This window comes from Panthera pardus, unplaced genomic scaffold (genome assembly GCF_024362965.1).
Source record: "Panthera pardus isolate Hobbes unplaced genomic scaffold, ASM2436296v1 HiC_scaffold_8, whole genome shotgun sequence".
Taxonomy (NCBI): Eukaryota; Metazoa; Chordata; class Mammalia; order Carnivora; family Felidae; genus Panthera; species Panthera pardus.
The window spans coordinates 153,277,640-153,296,624 of record NW_026527013.1 but is presented as its reverse complement, the minus strand read 5'-3'; the positions used below and the strand labels follow the sequence as shown (position 1 = coordinate 153,296,624).

At 40.1% G+C, this 18,985-nt stretch overlaps 1 protein-coding gene across 4 annotated transcripts in view; it reads right to left on the bottom strand.

Annotated features, from left to right (window-relative positions):
* Positions 1 to 8,774: 8,774 nt before the first annotated feature.
* The window catches only part of IFT56 (intraflagellar transport 56), a 48,848-nt gene continuing 38,637 nt past the window's right edge, over positions 8,775 to 18,985 (bottom strand). For all 4 annotated transcript variants that reach the window (XM_019452903.2, XM_019452905.2, XM_019452906.2 and 1 more), the window contains 2 exons: positions 13,712 to 13,845; positions 8,775 to 11,075 (listed from right to left, as the gene is read on the bottom strand). In XM_019452903.2, the coding sequence (XP_019308448.1) occupies positions 10,964 to 11,075; positions 13,712 to 13,845 (246 nt within the window). In that variant the 3' untranslated portion in view covers positions 8,775 to 10,963. The remainder of the gene's footprint in view (positions 11,076 to 13,711; positions 13,846 to 18,985) is intronic.

The window sequence follows — 18,985 nt, the reverse complement described above, 5'->3', positions numbered from 1 at the left end:
AGCCAACCAACCCCTTCACTTACTTATTAGTTGTACCATTTTTCTGGTTTTAAATGAATTAATTTCAGAGTTTACTAGTTTTTCTTGCAGAGTCCTTATGTTATTTCAATGTTCTTTTTATTACTTCATTTAGTTTATTTATTTATTTATTTATTTATTTATTTATTTATTACGTAGGCTCCACACCCAATGGGGGGCTTGAACTCATGACTGAGAGATGAAGAGTCGCATTTCTACTGAGGGAGCCAGCCAGACACCCCCCACTTTTTATTACTTCTTGGTAAGTTGCTTAGGTCACTTGTTTTTATTTTTTTCTGTTTTTATTAATATATTAATATATATTAATTTCTGTTTTCTGTTTTTATTAATATAAAAATCAAAGGCCTTCACCTGTCCTCTGAACTTTATCTCCAATCCAGTTCGAATACAACTTGGCTTTTCTCTTTTACCCTAAAATTAAGAGAGGGTTTTTGTCTAAGTTTTTATTTGCAATTTGTTTGTTTTGTTGTTGTTGTTGTTGGTGGTGGTTTATTTTTATTTATTTTTGATTTTTTAATGTTTATTTTTAAGAGAGAGAGAGAGAGAGCAAGGGAAGGACAGTGAGAGAGGGAGACACAGAATCTGAAGCAGGCTCCAGGCTCTGAGCTGTCAGCGCAGAGCCCCACGCGGGGCTGGAATCCACGAACCATGAGATTATGACCTGAGCCCAAATTGGACACTCAACCGACTGAGCCACCCAGGGGCCTCTGGTTGGTTGTTTAAGTGGCTTTTTATTTTCTTTTTTTGATGTTTAGGTGGCAGAGCTCTTAGTTTTGTAGGTAACTTCTACTTATGACATTGTGATTTGAAAACCTCCGCATTGCTTTTAGTTATTTATTTAAAGGTTTATTTTTGAGAGAGAGAGAGGGAAGGAGAGAACAAGTGGGGGGAAGGGAAGAGGGAGAGGGAGACAGAGGATCCAGAGTGGGCTCTGTCTGAGAGCAGAGAGCCTGCCACGGGGCTCGAACTCACGAACTGTGAGATCATGTCCTGAGATGAAGTCGGGCACTTAACAGACTGAGCCACCCACCGCCCCACATTGGTTTTATTTTTGAGACTCTTGGTTACTAACTAACTTACCTCTGTGACTGGCACAAGCAATTTCAGCATTCTGTGCCTTGGTCTGCAAAAGGGGAATAATACACATACTTTAAAAGTTGTGGGGATTAAATTGAGTTAATATGTGTGAAGTGCTTAGATGTGTAGCTGGGGCATAGTAAGCACTTATATAAATGTTTGATGTTGTTTGCTTTGTGGCCTAATTTACTGACAGCTTTATTGAATGTTCTATGGGTTCTTGAAAAGGAAGTCAGTCTCTTTTCAAGGCATAAGCTACATTAACAATATATTCCTTATTAGTTGTCACGCGTAAGTTACCTATATGCTTTTACTTACATTTGTTTCATTTCAACCATTGTGAACTGTAAGCTTTTATTACTACTGTCCTTATAACTCTTATCATTTTTGTTTTTTGCTGCCATTTCTTTCATTTCAGATTCATAACTGTTATATCTTCACTGAGAAATGGGCCTTTTATCATTCAAATTGTGTTTCTTTGACTTGCTTAATGATCTTGACCTGGATTCAACCCTGTTTGGTTGTGACACCTGCTCCCTTTTATTTGCATTTGCCCAATTATACTATTACCCATATTTTTATTACCACTACTTATGTGTAAACAGCAGAGTTAGGTTTTGCTTTGGGATCTAATCTGCCAATCTTCTTCTCGTAATAGGTGAGTGGAGTCCATTAGCATTTTTGACATGAGAGGTATGTTTGTGCATAGATCTGACACATTATTTTATGTCATGCTTTCTTCTTTAAACCTCTTTAAGAATCCCCCTTGAACTGATCTCTTTGCTTTGTTTTGTGTATGTTACTGCATTGGTAATTTGGAAGGTTTATGTTTTTGTTCTAATAGGATAATGTTATAGCGCACTTAATCCTCAATTTCTTTTGGACATTGTAATTCCATTCTATGACGAATGATGAAATTTAGGACTTTCTTTTTTTGTTTTTAAGATTGAATTTTTAAGTAATCTCCATACCCAACATGGGGCGCTAACTCACAACCCTGAGATCAAGAGTTGCATAAAGAAGAAGAAGAAAAAAGAATCACACGCTGTACCGACTGAGCCAGCCAGATACCTCAGTATTTTCTCTTCTTTTAATTTGGTATTGCAAGATATACTTATATACTATTTGATTTATTACCTTTAATGATACCTTAAAGATGATATCTCAGTGAACTACCACTATTTTCTACCTTTCTGTAAGAGTGAAATATTTGGTTATGGTTTTCATGTACATATTACCAAATTTTCTGGTGATATTTTTGTTTAGCACTTGACTTCCTTCTTCCTTCCTTTTCTCTTGTATTAATTTTCTATAGACCCTTAGTTGTGTTGTCCATCTGTTTGTGTGAGTTGCTCATCTTTGAGGAAGCTGAGGTTTCCTGGACCAGCCGCTTTGGTGAATATGCATATCCGGGGACCCCACGGCCATGTGCCCACCTGGCAGGTACTAAGCTTATGACTCAGGGGTCTGCATTTACTCTTCTCCACCTCTTTGGTGAGTAGCTGTGGAGCCGTTCACAATGTTGCCTTCTCTGCTACAGGGCAAAGTGCTTCCTGCAAATATGGCTTGTCTCTGCAATTCTTTGGTTTGCCGGCCTCCTCTGTTTATCAGAACTAAATTGAAGACTTTTTTTTTTTTTAAGTTTATTTTGCGAGAGAGAGAGAGAGAGAGAGCACAAGCAGGGAAGGGGCAGAGATAGAGGGAGAGAGAATACCAAGCAAGCTCTGAGCTGTTAACAGAGCCTAGTGTGGGGCTTGATCGCGCAATTTGACTTGTGACATCATGACCTGAGCTGAGATCAATAGTCGGATGCTTAACTGCCTGAGCTGCCAGGGTGCCCCCCCTGTTTTTCCCTCTCATTTTATTTATTTAAGTAATCTCTACACCCAACGTGGGGCTCGAACTCACGACCCCAAGATCAAGAGTTGCATGCTCTTCAGACTCAGCCAGCCAGCCACCCCTCTTTTTTTTCATTTATTGTAGTGCAATGAAATATGAAGACAGGTTTTTCTCACGCACAACCCCATACACAGACACGTTCCAACCCCCCTGCTCCTAATACTGTTGGATCAGATTTTGGTTGAATCAGTGTTCAGTGCTTACAGTTTTATGAGCTATAAACGCTTTTTACAGCTGAACCATGAAGTACATTATGATTACTTTTCCTTTCTTGCACATTTTAATAATCATCTCATTTGCTTGGTTTTCTTTAGAGCTTCTCTAATACTCTCTTCTCATAGGTTAATAAATGAGGTATCCTATTTAATCTTGAATGAGTCTCTCTTGGAGCCTCTGACCCGCTCCAGTCTGTGCTGGTTGATCTCTGGGACTGTGCACAGCTGTCTTGAAGTATGTCCCCCATCGTTATCCTGGGCCTTCCCCTCACCCGCTCTTAACTTGGAGCCCCCGCTTCTCAGATGGTATGTCACCTTTTTCCTTAGTTTGTTCCCATATTCGTGGTCTAGCACATAATTCAGGAGAAAATTTTATGTTATATACATGTCTGAAAAGATATCTGTTCTATTACATATTTGAGTAACAATTTCTAGGCAGAAATAACTTTTCCTCAGAATTCTTAAGGCATTGCAGCATTGTGTTATAGCTTCCAGAGTTGCTGTTGAGAAGTCCAACGCCATTTATCGATCGTATTTTTGATGGATTGTTTGCAACTTGTGTCCACCTTCCCCCACACGAGATGCTTTCGTTCTTTTTGTTGTCATCAATGTCGCTGTAATTTTCCTTTTTTGTTTCTCTGCCACCCTGGACAAATGCCTGGGTCAAATCCCAGCCTCTGAATAGTGGTCGTGACCAAAGAGTGTGAGCATAAACTTAAACCTGGGATTCTCTATGAAAAATAGTTTGTATTGTACAAAAAAAAACCCATCAATCTATCTCTCTGGTGCTTGTTACGTGACTGTATATATTTGCCAAAACTCATAGAACTGTATGAGTTCGTATATTTGTATTTCATGATTTCCTCAGTCCTTTCCCAAAAGGGACCTATGGCCTTTTTCTCAGATGACAGGACACTAAGGAATACCCAGCTCTTCTGAGGACTGTGAGACACAGGGTCCTAGAATGTATCACGACCCCGTTGCTGGAGTGCAGACCCCAGCCAATGAATATAGTCCTGGCCAAAGTCTATCTTACTTTGGGTCCACTGGTCCACAGACCCACCTAGTGGTCATTTTCCCTCCTTTAATATATAATTAGGATCCACACACTTGGTAACTACAGAAACTCCAATAACGGGTCCTCAGCCTTTAAGGCACAGTGGAGCGTGAATTATTTTGTGTCAGATCAGGTGGCAAAACATTATGCTTTTTATGTAATGACATGATAGCACTGGCGAGAGAATACAAGTCACATTAGCAGATTACCCAGTCACTGCGGCAATCGCAACTCACAGGAGAGCAAAGGCCAAAAAAATTAGAAAATTTAAAACGGTATTTCATCACAGCAGAATTTCCTCGGCTGCAACCAAGTACGTGTCAGGACATCTGGGTGGCTGAGTCGGTTAAAAGGCGGACTCGATTTCGGTTCAGGTCATGATCTCAGGGTCAGTGAGACGGGGCCCCACGTCAGGCTCTGCGCTGACAGCATGGAGCCTGCTTGGGATTCTGTCTCTCCCTCCCTCTCTCTCTGCCCCTCCCCTGCTCGCGCTCTGTCTCTCTCTCTCTCTCAAAAATAAACATTAATTTAAAAAAACTTTAAAAAAATATAAAGAGCCAGATAATACATATTTTAGGCTTTGCAGACCAAGAGGCCAAATTGAGAATATTATGTAGCTACTTATGTGATAAGAGGGAAAACAAATTTCCTGAAATTTCTTATTGATAAAATAAAAAATATAATAATGGTAACTGACTCCATTTTTTTTTTTTTTTTTGGTGATAGAGGTCTACTAATGAGAAGAATGGATTCTTGGAAAGTGGGAGAACCAGACACTATGGATCTCCTGGCATGGCACAGTAGGAAGTACACAATAGCACCTGCCACCTAAGCAGCGTAAAATGATCCAGCTTGAATCTACTCAGTTGTTAGATCTATCCGTTTAAAGGCACTTTGAGTGATAGGGAACAAGTTCAATAATCCTAGGAGGAGGAAATCAACCAAATTCAGAATGTAGGATGTTCCAGCACACAAATAACCCAATGTTCTCCTGAATCGATGGCTTGGGGAAAATTGGGGAGGGGATGTCTTTTAAACAAATATATGTAAGGGTTTTAACAGCTGCCTGCGATGCTGGATTTAGTTTTTATCCTAATTCTAGAAAACTACTGTGGGGACAATGGGGAATTTGAATAAGGACTGGGTATTAGATGATACAAAGGTATTATTAATTTTGTAGGAATTATTAATTTTGTTAGGTATAAACTGAAGGTCTCTTCATTTTTTCTTCTTTAGTTTAAAATGTTTATTATTCTACTGGCCTTTTTCTTAAAAAAAATTTTTTTAACGTTTATTTATTCTTGAGGGAGAGAGAGACAGAGAGTGAGTGGGGGAGGGGCAGAGAGAGAGGGAGACACAGAATCCGAGCTGTCAGCTCAGAGCCCGACGGGGGGGCTTGAACTCTGAACTCATGAGCGCCGTGAGATCATGATCTGAGCTGAAGTCAGGGGCTTAACTGACTGAGCCACCGAGGCACCTCATGGCCTTTTTCTGATAATACAAGTAACATGTGCTCCTTGTAGAAAAGAATAGAAAATATAGAAAGACAGTAAGAACATGAAGTACAGTTATCTAATTCCATCATTTGAAAATAATCATTGTTTACATTTAAGAGTATTTCCTTCTAGTTAACGAATGTTTTGTTTTACCTCAGGTACTCAGGATCGGGTTGGTCATATTTTCAGTTCAAGACATACGCTCATTGTTGTTCCTCTTTTATTGAACTATTTCTAATTTGTCGTTAATAGTATATTTATAATTTGTTTTTATAAGTCATAAACTCCTGTGGCTCGCCATCTAACACGAAGACTAGAGCCAGGACAAAAATACACTGTGTGTGGTATCTTCTCTCCCCAGCCCCTGTCTCCCCACCCCTGGTAACCACCATCCTGCCCTCCTTGTTCATCTTTCTCCTGCCTCCCTTTCAATTGTGTATTGATATTTGAGTTGTCTTTACTTTCTAACAAGCCACTTCAGTGTACCCGTTCTCCAGTCGGAGGGTATTATTGGGCTGTTTCCAGGTGTTTCCCGGGGACAGTGTGTGAGGATCATTCTTGAGCATATCTCCTGTTACACATGTATGGGGGTATCTCCTGGACAGGTGCCTAGGAGTTTCATGGTGCGAAACTACAAGTTTACAAATAAGGCCGTACTGTTTTTCATAGAACCAATTGTATGAAAATAGACAAACTGAAACAAAGTTGAGACTAACCATCTGTAAGTATTTCTCACGCCTCCTTTTATGCTTCATCTGACACAATTGTTTACTTATTCTCTATTCTTATTCTCATATTCTCATATTCTCTTATTCTCATTTTTACACAAGTTTCAGCTTAAGATTCACTTGCTCCATGTAGCCTTTTCTATTTAACCTGCTCCACAGTGTTTCCCTGTCGAATCTCCTCCTATCATTTCACTGTTTTTACAGTACCTTGTAATTATTCTTTAGGTCACTGTTACCCACATTTCATCCCAACATACACTTGTAATTTTATTTTATTTTATTATGATTCTTTTAAATTTTAAGTAGGCTCCATGCCCAACATGGTGCTTCAACTCACAACCACGAGATGAAGAGTCACTGATTGAGCCAGTCAAGGCACTCCCACTTGTAATTTTAAAAACTTGAATAACATGTCTCAGCTCCACCATATTAATAACCACTCCTCAGTCAAAAACTGGCAAAGGAGAGTATAATTATGTTTATAGAGGAAATTAAAAATAGAAGGGCAAGTGTAATTATTTAATTGTACATAATAGGACTGACTCGTACATGTGTAGGAAAGCAATAAGATTCCCTTGACATTTCATTAAGCAGAGAGTTAATGTGTTAAGTTATAGCACAGAAAACCTAATTCAGGACCCCACGAACGATCAGAAATCACCGAGAACCCGGTTTTTTCTTCCCATTAGGGAGTTCATTCACACAGATGAACCGTGAATTTTGTATCTGATTATATTTCACCCTTTGCTTCGGTTGGTAGGAAGCTTGAAGGTGAACTTCTGGCCCATCTTTCGTAACTCTGGTAGGTACTTTTGTGTTCGAACCTTTACTCTGGGCTTCTTTTACTCTTAAGTGCCTTCTATTTGTATTTTGTCACATGTATTTTGGTAACTTATCCCAATCTTTTCTGGGACACAGCGGGGTAAGGAAGTGACCAAGTAAATACACGAATTCACGAATGAATGTACGAAAACGAGGATGCATAAAATGTATGCACAGTTCATGCAGTGGGGTCACCGAGTTCATGCCCTAGATCCGAGCTCCGTACAGTGTGTGGCCCCGAGAGGCGCGGCCTGAGCGGTGGGCCTGCCGCGGCTGCTGCCTCCCTTCCCTTTCCCCCAACCGCCGACACGGTCCCTAGTTGAACGTGGCATCTAGATTGCACTTAAAGGGTGTCTGATGCAACAAAAACCACAAATTTGACCGTGTAGCACACACTCCATACGCACCCAGAGGCTGGTTGTGTTCATCTAGTGTTTCGTTGTCCTGCCTCACGTTCTTCACGTGTCCAGAGTGAAGGTAGGTGACAGGCACGGATTCTCTGACAGCGTCTCTAAACAGGCAGAGTACCGTTTGAACATTACCATCAAAAACCTACCGACCTCAGAAGTATTTTACAGGATGAAGGAGAGACACGACTATTTATCCGAGTCAAATGGAGAGAGTCCTAGGTACAGGAACTAATAAACCGCGAATTCAGTTTTATCACTAGGAAGCAGGCATAACTACTGAGAGAGAGCACTGCCCACTCGCTCTCGACTTTCTGAGTGTGCCAAGCCTTAAGGGAGGGCCGTCCCCCGGCTTCCACGTCCTGGGACGTACGCTGCACGTCTGCACACACGGGAAGCCTGAGCACCGTGCTGGCTGCTGGGTTTCAGGACCCATCCCCACTGCTTCTCCCAAGTGAGGCAGGAGGTGTCCATTTGCAAGGGATACAAGCGTTCCCATTGCCTCGTTTCCTCTCACACTTTGCTCCTACTGACACCAAAAATCACACGCTATTGTGTTCGGTGCTACATACTTCTGTTAGCCTGGGTTCCGTAAGGGTCAGGACGCCACACTGTTTATCCTTGCCTCCCCAGCCCCGAGTATATGCTCGGCACACAACAAAATAAAAATTAGATGGGAACCAGAATTCTATGAGGTCAGGTCTCACAGGTCCTTTGCTCTACCAGCTACGATATGTTTAATTCTCAGTAAACAAGTACTTGAGAGCTTTCTGAGTGTGAAGTGTCGGCCTGTGCACTGGCCGTAACACTTCTGCCATGAGCTGTGATTCAGCAGAGCCAAACCTAAAACGACTAAGCACGAACCACAGCGTTGGTGGACAGGGATTCTTAAAAATATGTACCTTCTTTTCTCGTAAAGAGTTAGCTGTGACGCCCCAAACTGTGTTTTTCCCCTCCGCTCTGGGGTCAGGAAAGGAGGGAAGGCACAGGACATACCCAGGACCTGCATTCGCTACACTCGACAGACCACCATAGTAAGACCAAATAACAAACTTTAATTTGAATATATTACAGTAGAATATCATCATTCTTTTGAAGTACAAAAATAGTTAAAAATGTTTTCCATTTGCAAGTGATATTTGCTACCAACTAGAAAAGGTGCATCGACGCTCTGAACTGTACCCATGACACCACATTCCTAAGCCTGCACCTTCTTCTCTCCTGTATCATCAATCACATGTAAGAAAAGCAGCCATGCAACAGGACTCTGCAATCTTGAGACCCCGCCAAGACATTCCAGAAGGATCCTTAATAACAATTGGATGGTATCTCTCTAAAACTAGCCTTTATGCTTTTTTGGCTCAATTCTATAGATTAAAAACTTTTTTAAAAAACTAGTTTAAAATTCCAGGAATTGCTATTTTTGGAGTATCAGCTTTCCCCCCAAAACAGGAAAATGACAGGGACGAGCTAGAGCGTTAAATTCAATAAAAGCTCATTTAGAAGTAAATCACCACCAGTGGAAAAGCTTACCGAGTACAGGAGATCTGACGATAATGGAAATTAACCGGAAGACAAATTCCATTGCCAAAAGCCATTGAGGAGTTCCGTCTTTTCCCACTATTATGTTGCCTCATGTTTCAAGTGAGCTTAAGTAAGAATCACAAGGTAATTCTAAAAATCATATTGGGTTCTGCCCAGATCTGATCCACCTTAGATGCTGAGAACCAACTACTGAAAAAGGACGAACGACAACATGAGAACACAGAAGCTTTGGCATATGAAAAATGATAAAATTTTGTTTTTTAAAATGCAGTTATTCGGGCCACTTTAGTTTGACTTGTGCTCCGAACTGATTAGATCTGGGTCTAAGATCAAAGACAGGAACTGAAAGAACCCCTTGCAAGTGTCCGGATGGCCAAGGCTACCTGCAGTCGCTGGTCTTCTCCTGCCGCGTTCCCGGCTCCATTTTCTAGGACTCCCTCAGCCACCGCCGTGCTGGGGGTGCGGGGGACAACGGGCGCAGTGCCTATGGGACTTCTCTAAGCTGTCTGCAGTGCTTCAAGGAGTTAGGACGCTCTTTCAGTTCTCATGCGGGGAGGGGTGGCTCTGCACTTTCTACACCTGTAACGCTGGGTGCCTTAAGCTAACAGAAACAAAATACATGGTGTAGAAACAAAGGTAATCTGCTACATCAAAACATGTATGTGTATTTTCTGAAAATCAGTTGTGAGTCTAAAAGTACTCAGTGATAGGTTTACGTTGCAAGAGCTCAGAAACCCGGGGCTGGAATAGTACTTAGGACAGAGTCCAGCTATTAGGAAGTCCCTCAAAGGGCTCTGCACAACCCGTGTTTATTATCATTATATTAATAAATGGCCCCACTGCATACATATAGCCTTTGTAGCCCTACATTCAAAACTGATGTCTATTCAGCAAAACATATGAAAAAGATCCTTAACCTGTTTTGTTCCCTAAAATATAATGGAGCAGTGACTAATGAGATTTGCATACTATTTCCTGAATACCTTTAAATGTACCATACAGATTTTTTTCATAGTATGCACCTTTTAAACAGCTGTAATACTCCTGTTTCTTTGATGATAAATAACATGTTATTTATCATCAAAACTACTGAAAGAGTAATCCCCGAAGTCCATTATCTATTAATGACTGGACAGTTTGATAAAGGATCTTACTGCCACTCTTAGAATCATGTTGCTATTTCTAACCTCTGCTCTCCTAAGACTCAGAAATGCATTACAAAATTCTTTATGGAATGCCCCAGCGACATGGGATGATGTACAGATGACTAAAATGAAGAGGACAGAATGACGGTGGCTCTTGGGCATTAAAGGCATTTGTTATTGGAGTGATGGGAAAATGCCATGGAATGCTAACATTAAAAAAAAATTATGCCATTCTCCTTAAAGTCAGTTATTACATAAGAGTTCTCTGAGTATTTTTGGAAGAAAGGCACCAGACAAATCCAAAGTCTTATTGCTAGTCGGATCACACAGGGGCTGGAGCACGGACTATGGTGCTTAGTTCAGCCAGGAGGCTAGGTCTAAGCGAGTCAAGTCACTGATCTTGAGGCTCAAAGAGCAAGGAAGGAAATGTCAAAAAATAGAGCCCTGCATCTTACATTAAACTTGAGGAATTCTCCTCAATTTCCAATTTTACAGCAAAGCGGTGACCAGTTCCCCAGGACTCTGGAGCTATTTTAGATAGGCACTCTGTTTTCTTTGGCCCATTTCTTCATGATCCGGATGATGTACTCCACTTGGGTGTTCCCTGTGCTTCTCAGTAAATGGAGTACTTCTCGAAGAGTCTCTCTGGGGGAAAGATTTGAAGGGACAAAGAGTTTCAATAAGCATGTAAATTAACAGATCTAATCAACTCATACTTGTTCTTCGCTCCTTCCAGTAAGGCATTTTTGGTAACAGACTATTTCACTGTGTATTCACAAACCAGTTATGGGCTTCCAAGCCTTCTATTTTTTTTTAATGTCTATTTATTCATTTTGGGGGGAGAGAGAATGAGAGAGAGAGAGAGAGAGAGAGAGAGAATGAATGTGTGCGAGCAGGGGAGGGGCAGAGAGAAAGGAGAGAGAGAATCCCAAGCAGGCTCTGCACTGTCAGCATAGAAGCCCAACATGGGGCTCGATCCCACAAACCATGAGATCATGACCTGAGCCAAAATCAAGAGCTAGACGCTTACCTGACTGAGCCACCCAGGCGACCCCAAGCCTTCTATTTTTATGGTAGAATACTAAAATGGAAATTCTATGAAATCCTTTTCACCAACCCAAGTTTTCCTGTTTACTTATACTATCCATACACAGGCTATTAATCTTTCTGGCCTAACATAATGTAAGTATTCCTATTTCTATGCCTATTCTGCATGACCAAGTAGAACGAGGGTTGGGTTCAAAGAATTAGGTTCAAATTCTAGCTCCATACTAACAAGTTGCTTCTCTGAGTCCAAGACCTCTCTCTCTCTCTCTTTTTTAAGACTTTATTTTATTTATTTTAATTCAAGTTAGTTAAAATACAGTGTAGTCTTGGCTTCAGGAGTAGAACCCAGTGATTCATCTCTTACACATGACACCAGTGCTCATCCCAAAGATTTTATTTTTAATGTTTGTTTGTTTATCTAATTTTGTTAATGTTTTATTCTTGAGAGAGAGACAGAGAGCGCAAGCAGGGGAAGAGCAGAGAGAGAGGGAGACACAGAATCCAAAGCAGGCTCCAGGCTCTGAGCTGTCAGCACAGAGCCCGATGCGGGGCTCGAATTCACAAACTGAGAGATCATGACCTGAGCTGAAGTAAGCCACTTAACCCACTGAGCCACCCGGGCGCCCCAATGTTTATTTATTTTTGAGAGAGACAGCGAGAGAGCATGAACAGGGGAGGGGCAGAGAGAGAGGGAGACAGAGGATCTGAAATAGGTTCTGTGCTGACAGCTGACAGCAATGCAGGGCTCAAACTCATGAGACAGGAGATCGTGACGTGAGCTGAAGTTAGAAGCTTAACTGACTGAGCCACCCAGGTGCCCCCAAGTTCTCTTTTGTTTGAGGTGGTAATCACCTTAAACTGGGTGTCACCACCATATTTGTAAAATTTTATAAAGCCAGAGTAATGGATGATTTCTTCAAGAAAATTAATATATTAGGGTCGCCTTGGTGGCTCAGTCGGTTAAGTGTCCAACTCTTGCTTTTGACTCAGGTCATCATCTCGCAGTTCATGGGATTGAGCCCCATGTCAGGCTCTGCACTGACAGCACAGAGCCAGCTTGGGATCCTCTCTTTCCCTCTCTCTCTGCCCCTCCCCCTCATGCTCTCTTCCTCTCTCTCAAAATAAATAAATAAACTTTAAAAAAAATTTTTAAAGAAAATTAATATATTAATAAATATGGAAGGGAAGAAAATTCAGGGCCAAGATTTGGCAAATACCCAGTGTTTATGTTTCAAGTAATTTAATTTTCATTAAAATTAAAACTCATGTTTTATGTAATGCATACTAAAACTTCCCTGTTACCTTATCAAATGTATAGGTGACTCTGCCTATGGATCCTCTTCCCTAAGATTTCACTCATATTTTCTATTTCTGTTTTTTATTTCAGGCATCTTCTTTCACCTAATCAAATTCTTTTTTCTTTTTAAGTTCATTTATTTATTTTGAGACAGAAAGGGAGGGGGGGCAGAGAGAGGAAGAGCCAGAATCTCAATCACATGGGCTTTGAACTCATGAACCGTGATATCATGACCTGAGCTGAGATCAAGAGTCCCATGCTTAATTGACTGAGCCACCCAGGCACCCCATCCTAATAAATTTCTTTAAACCAGTATTTAGGAATGGAATCAGATACAAGGAAGAAAGTAGTTTTTGATACATTATATACTTATAAAATAACCACATCTATTTATACACCAGTAACAAATACATTCCACAAAGTTATTTTTAGAAAACTGAATTTAGTTTTAAGTATTTTAATTTTTGTTATAAATGGAGCTGTATGTTACTTAATTTTATGTAATCTACTGTCTCAGTTATTTCCTGAAATATAGGGAAACAAAAAAAAAAATTATCAACCATACCCACTCCGTTCCTAAATCTTTGAAGCCCAAAGTAAGTGCACAAGAAAAAGCTAACAGCCAAAGAAAAGAGTAGAAGAGATAGAAAGAGACTTTTTTAATGAAAATGACAATTCATTTGGAGCCAAATATATATCTTACTCTTACATTTGAAAGCTATAGTATACTCAATATCCCCAGTAAAAATGATTTGGAACATAAAAAATTTCTGGAGAGAAAACATCAGATAGACATATAAAACATCTTAATCTTCTATTCATCATTATAAAACATCATTATCGTTTTGGGTTTTCAGAAGATGTAATACAAGAAAATAATTCTTTTCCCTTACAAACACCAAAAGAATAGAGGTAGTGTCTCTTTTGGATTACTTACTTGGGTTCTCGTCCAGCTAAGATCATCTGGAAAATGCCCACACAGGCTCCCCTCTTGCCTTCCCAATATTCAGGGTTAGGATCCAGCCTCTCTAAGACATCAAAAGCTTTGGCTGAATAGTAGAACTGGCCCATCTGATTAAAAGAAAGTATTGTGATAATACTTGTAATCTAAAGATTGCACTGAATGAAATGAAATGTAAAGACAGCGTGAAACAGAACTATATAAAAAATGGTTAGTGATGACATTTTCAGCTAGCAAATTAGATAAATTTCAATTCCTTACTAAAACTAAAGAAGGAAAAATCACAATTTGAGTACATGGTTCAATTTATATCAGTTTTCAACAACGTAACATTTTTCCTACATATAGTCAAGTTATGCTGTAATCAACACATCTGTCATTTCTTCTAAGTATACTGTACTCTTTTTTTCAAGCTTACTTATTTGAGAGACACAGAGATAGCAAAAGTGGGGGAGGGGCAGAGAGAGAGGGAGAGAGAGAGAATCCCAAGCAGGCTCCGCGCTGTCAGGTTTCCTCAACACATTCTGTAGGTGACTACTATCATTCATTTTATGTTAATTTGATCATGTTCAACCCAAGAGAACATGACTTTTCCTGACCTTGTTCCTAAATTCTTAAAATGCCGAGATGGATACTGACTACTACTCTAAACATCAAATCTTCTAAACACTTAATTCATTTTGACAGAACTCTTTCCCAAATATACTACACATTTCCTCTGCCATGTAGAGCATGCCAAATACTATTAAACTGTGCTTAGGTGAGTTTTCTTGACTGGCAGCCAAAAACATATAGCATTGCCATTTTGTTGAAGTCTTCAACTTGCTGGGCAATCCTCCTCGCTCAGTGTGGTTTAGTTACCTCTCCACTCCCATAAAGTGCTATTCTAAACCTTTGCTAATTTCCTTAAGATCTCTACTGCAGTCTTAGCATTTGTCTATCCTCCAAGGAAAACACAACCTTCCTCCCTTCAGCTCAAATTATGCTCGTACTCGCATTCATCCTTCCCTCGTTTCTGTACATTTCACAGAAAGAAGTGTTCTTATTCCTTTTCAAGGTTAGTCCTTCTTCCTATGTGCTCTTCAAAAAATTATTTTTGGAGAAATAACACAGATATAGAATGGTGCCTGAAACATTAATGTACAATTTAATGCATAAAACATGAACACAAGAGTAATCCCTGCTCAGGTCAAGAAACAAGACATTGACAGCTATTTAGCTCTGTGTCACTGCCAGACCACAGCCCTCTCCTTCCCTCCAGAAGCAACTGCTATGCCAACTCTTATGGTCATCAGTTCTTTGACTTTTTTTATACTTATGTATATACCTTTAGACAATACAATTAAACTTTTGTCTTTCAAGACTTTATCTTTATGAACATCATAAATATTCTTCTGTGTCTTGCCTATGTTAAGATGCATCTATATGGCTGGATATAGCTCTAGTCGGTTCATCTTTAAAAATTACTTATTTTGAAATAATTCTAGATTTATAGGATGTTTTGGAGATAGTACAAAGAGGTCCCACATACCTTTTTCTTTTCTTTTCTTAAAGATTTTATTTTTAAGTAATCTCTACACCCAACATAGGAATCAAACTCACACTCCCAAGATCAAAGAGACATGCTCTAGCAATTGAGCCAGCCAGGTACTCTAAAACTTGGGGGTTTTTTTTGGTTTGTTTTTTTTTGTTTTTTGGTCCCAGGTACCTTTCACCCAAATTCCCCAGTTACAGCTTACTATAGTGCAGTATTACAGTATCTAAAACCAGGAAATTGACATTGCTACAATGTGGGTGTATAGTTCTGTCATTTCATCAAATCTGTAGATTCACGTAACTATCAAGATACAGAACGATTCCATCATCACAAATCTGTCCTACCCTTTTATAGACATACACACTCCTCTCCCTGTTGATCATCCTTAACTCCCAGCAATCACTAATTTGTTCTACATCTCTATACTTTTCATTTCATGCATGTTATGTATATGAAATCAAGCAGTATGGGACTCTTTTGAAATTAGCTTTTTTCACTCAGCATAATGTCGTTCTTATTCCTTATTAATCCAAGTTATTTTGGCACAGTACAGGGAGTATAGTCAATGGTTCATAATAGCATTGTATGGTGGTAGATAGTAGCTACACTTGTGAGCACAGTATAACATGTAGAGTTGTTGAATCACTGTGTTGTACACCTGAAACTAATGTAACATTATGTGTCAACTATACTTCAATTAAAAAAAAATCCAAGTTACTATGTATATCAGTAGTTGGTTCCTATTACATAACCTTGAAAAAGCAGGAGGCACCTCCACCCAAAGTTTGGTTTGGATGTTGAGAGTGATGATGCCATACACACACCAAGAGAGCATGGAAAGATTTCTTACTTAAATAATTGAGATCTCTGGGAGGAGTAGGGCAGGCCTCTCAAGAGAGAGCAAGAGAGAAAATCTCTTAAGAGATTTTTATTGTGGTTGGGGCTGGGGCTGGGATGAGGGTTCCTGAGCACCAGCAGGGGCTCATGTGGTCTGAATCACCTGGTGGCACCAGAGAAGGGAGTACCTAGCTTTTCTTATCATTTTGTCCAGATGTGGGGCACAAGGGGAAGAAGGAAGGGTGAAGCTTAAAAGGTGTCAGGAGTCAAACATCAAGAAAGGCAGTCAGGACTGTCATCACCATTCCTGTTTATTAATAAGCAGTAGTCCATGCCAAACCGGTTTGTTTAACCATTCACTACTGAAGCACATTTGGATTATTTCCAGTTTTTGGTTATTATAAATCAAGCTGCTATTGACATTGGGAATAGGTATTTGTATGGATACAGGTTTCATTTCTGAGATAAATGCCCAGGAGTGTGATTGCTGAGTCATATGGTAAGCATGTGTTTGTTAAACAAATTTCTTAATTCACAGTATATATTTTTTCTGTCCTTTTACTTTCAACCTACCTATATCACTATATTTGAAATGAGTTTCTTGTAAAAAGTACATAGTTGGGTCTTGGTTTCTTATCCACTCTGTCAACATCTCTCTTTTAATTGGTATATTTAGACCATTTACATTTAATGTGATTGACATGTTAGAAGACTTAATTCTGCCATTTTTTCCCCTATTTGCCCTTTCTATTTTTCCTGGACAAGGACATCTCATACATGTCTCTGTAGTTTGCAGCTGGAGAAAGACATGATTGTGCAATTAGCACAGAGGGAGGACAAAAAAGCCTGGGCTTAACCTCTCCAGTCTCCTCCTATACATATCTTTTTCTTGCTTTTTCTATATTGTAGTAAATCTTAGCCATGAGTTTAACTTTGAATCCTCTGAACCCTTCCAGTGACTCACCAAACTAGTGGGTGGTCATGGGACCACTGAGAAGTAGGTAAGACTGAACTGGTTTTTAAGGTCCTTCTCTTCTTTTTAAGGTCATTAACTCCATCTTCCTCTCATCTCCGTAGGGCCTTCTTCCATCAGAAATGCCCCCATTCTCTTGAATCTCTAACCTCCCTGTCCAACAGCTCCTCTGCCTAACGATACTTTAACTCCCTACTCTAAAAACGAACAAACAGGGGCGCCTGGGTGGCTCAGTCGGTTAAGCGTCCGACTTCAACTCAGGTCATGATCTTGCGGTCCGTGGGTTCGTGCCCCGCGTCAGGCTCTAGGCTGATGGCTCAGAGCCTGGAGCCTGCTTCTGATTCTGTGTCTCCCTCTCTCTCTGCCCCTCCCCCGTTCATGCTCTGTCTCTCTCTGTCTCAAAAATAAATAAACGTTAAAAAATAAAAAATAAACAAACAAACAAAAACAACCTCTCCCTCCACCTGCAAAAATACTCCCCGCCCCACGTCCTTAACCATGGTTTTCCTTTTAAGTTAGCGTCATGTTTCCCCCCCTTATCCTCAGCATCCATTTCTTTGTGGTCTACGCTCACTGTGTCGGCTTTCTAATCTCATTCTCTTCTCTACCCACTATTGTTTTCTCAAGTCTCATGCAGTTCCAACAGGTTGCAGATTTGTCATGCTCCTCCCTAGGCTTTCAATAAAACTGAAACAAGAAAAAGAGGAATGAAAAGCCCTCACCCCCCGCCCCCGGTTCTTTTCTTTCCTTTATATCCATCAGCATCCTCTGTCTCTTACACTGATTCTTCTATTTCTATGCCTTAAACACTGGTGTCCGTGTGGTTCCTCACCCCATTGGCTGGTTAACCTCACTGTCGCCCACACTCTCCTGCTACTGCTGCCGCCGCCACCACCACCACCACCGCCGCCAACTACTGTTAACTTCTACAACTGTATCTCTAATCCCGACCTCTTACAGGAACACCTGAGCTCCAGGCTCGCCATAATAATTTCCCACAGGTAACATCTCTAGCTGGAGCCCCAAACACACTTCAGATTTAACACATCTACAACTGAACTAAATTCCCGTCTGAATGTTTTCTTTCCCTCTGGTTCCCCTAACTTGCTTAATGTCATTGCCATCTACTAAGTCATGTTAAACATTTTCAAGTTTCCTATGTTTTACAACCTTTTCCATTGGTAGTGACTCACTTTATTTTTGTAATGATTCACTTTGAAATGAGCTGTTATTAATTTAACACTAGTCTAGTGTTACCTAAATATTCCCCAATAGGAACCTCCAGAATGTGAGGTTAATTTGTTAAAAAACTTCTAATCTATAGGATAAGGCCCCAAAGTCCTCCCTCCTTCTCCCTGCCTTTCCAGCTCCCCCCCCCCCCCCCACACACACACATAGCTAGTCTTTTATGAAACCTGATTGCTTCTTATTCTCTTTTCTGGTTCCTTTGTCTCTCCAGTCCACTATTTGCCCCTAAGTATTCCCTAAGGTTTGGTTTGTAACTCTCTACTCTTCTCACTTTACTTCCTTACCTAGGTAATCCTGTTTATCAGGGCTTCGATTACTATTGAAATGGTGCTGATTTCTCCAAATCTACGTCTCTAGATTTCAGAGGACATTTTTCCTGATCTTCAGAATTAAGTTTCCAACTCCCACATGATTATCTCTACCTGGATGATATCTAAAGATTCAGAGTCTTTAGAAATCTAAAACAACCTCTCTAAATCATTGTTTCATATACATTTCATATTTCACTTATATGCATACATATTTGATATGTATATAAAATCGTGAAATGCTGTCTATCTCTGAATTCATATGTTCATAAAAGGGATGACATTTCTTTTTTTTTTAACATTTTATTTTTAAGTCTTCTCTACACCCAATGTGGGGCTTGAACTCA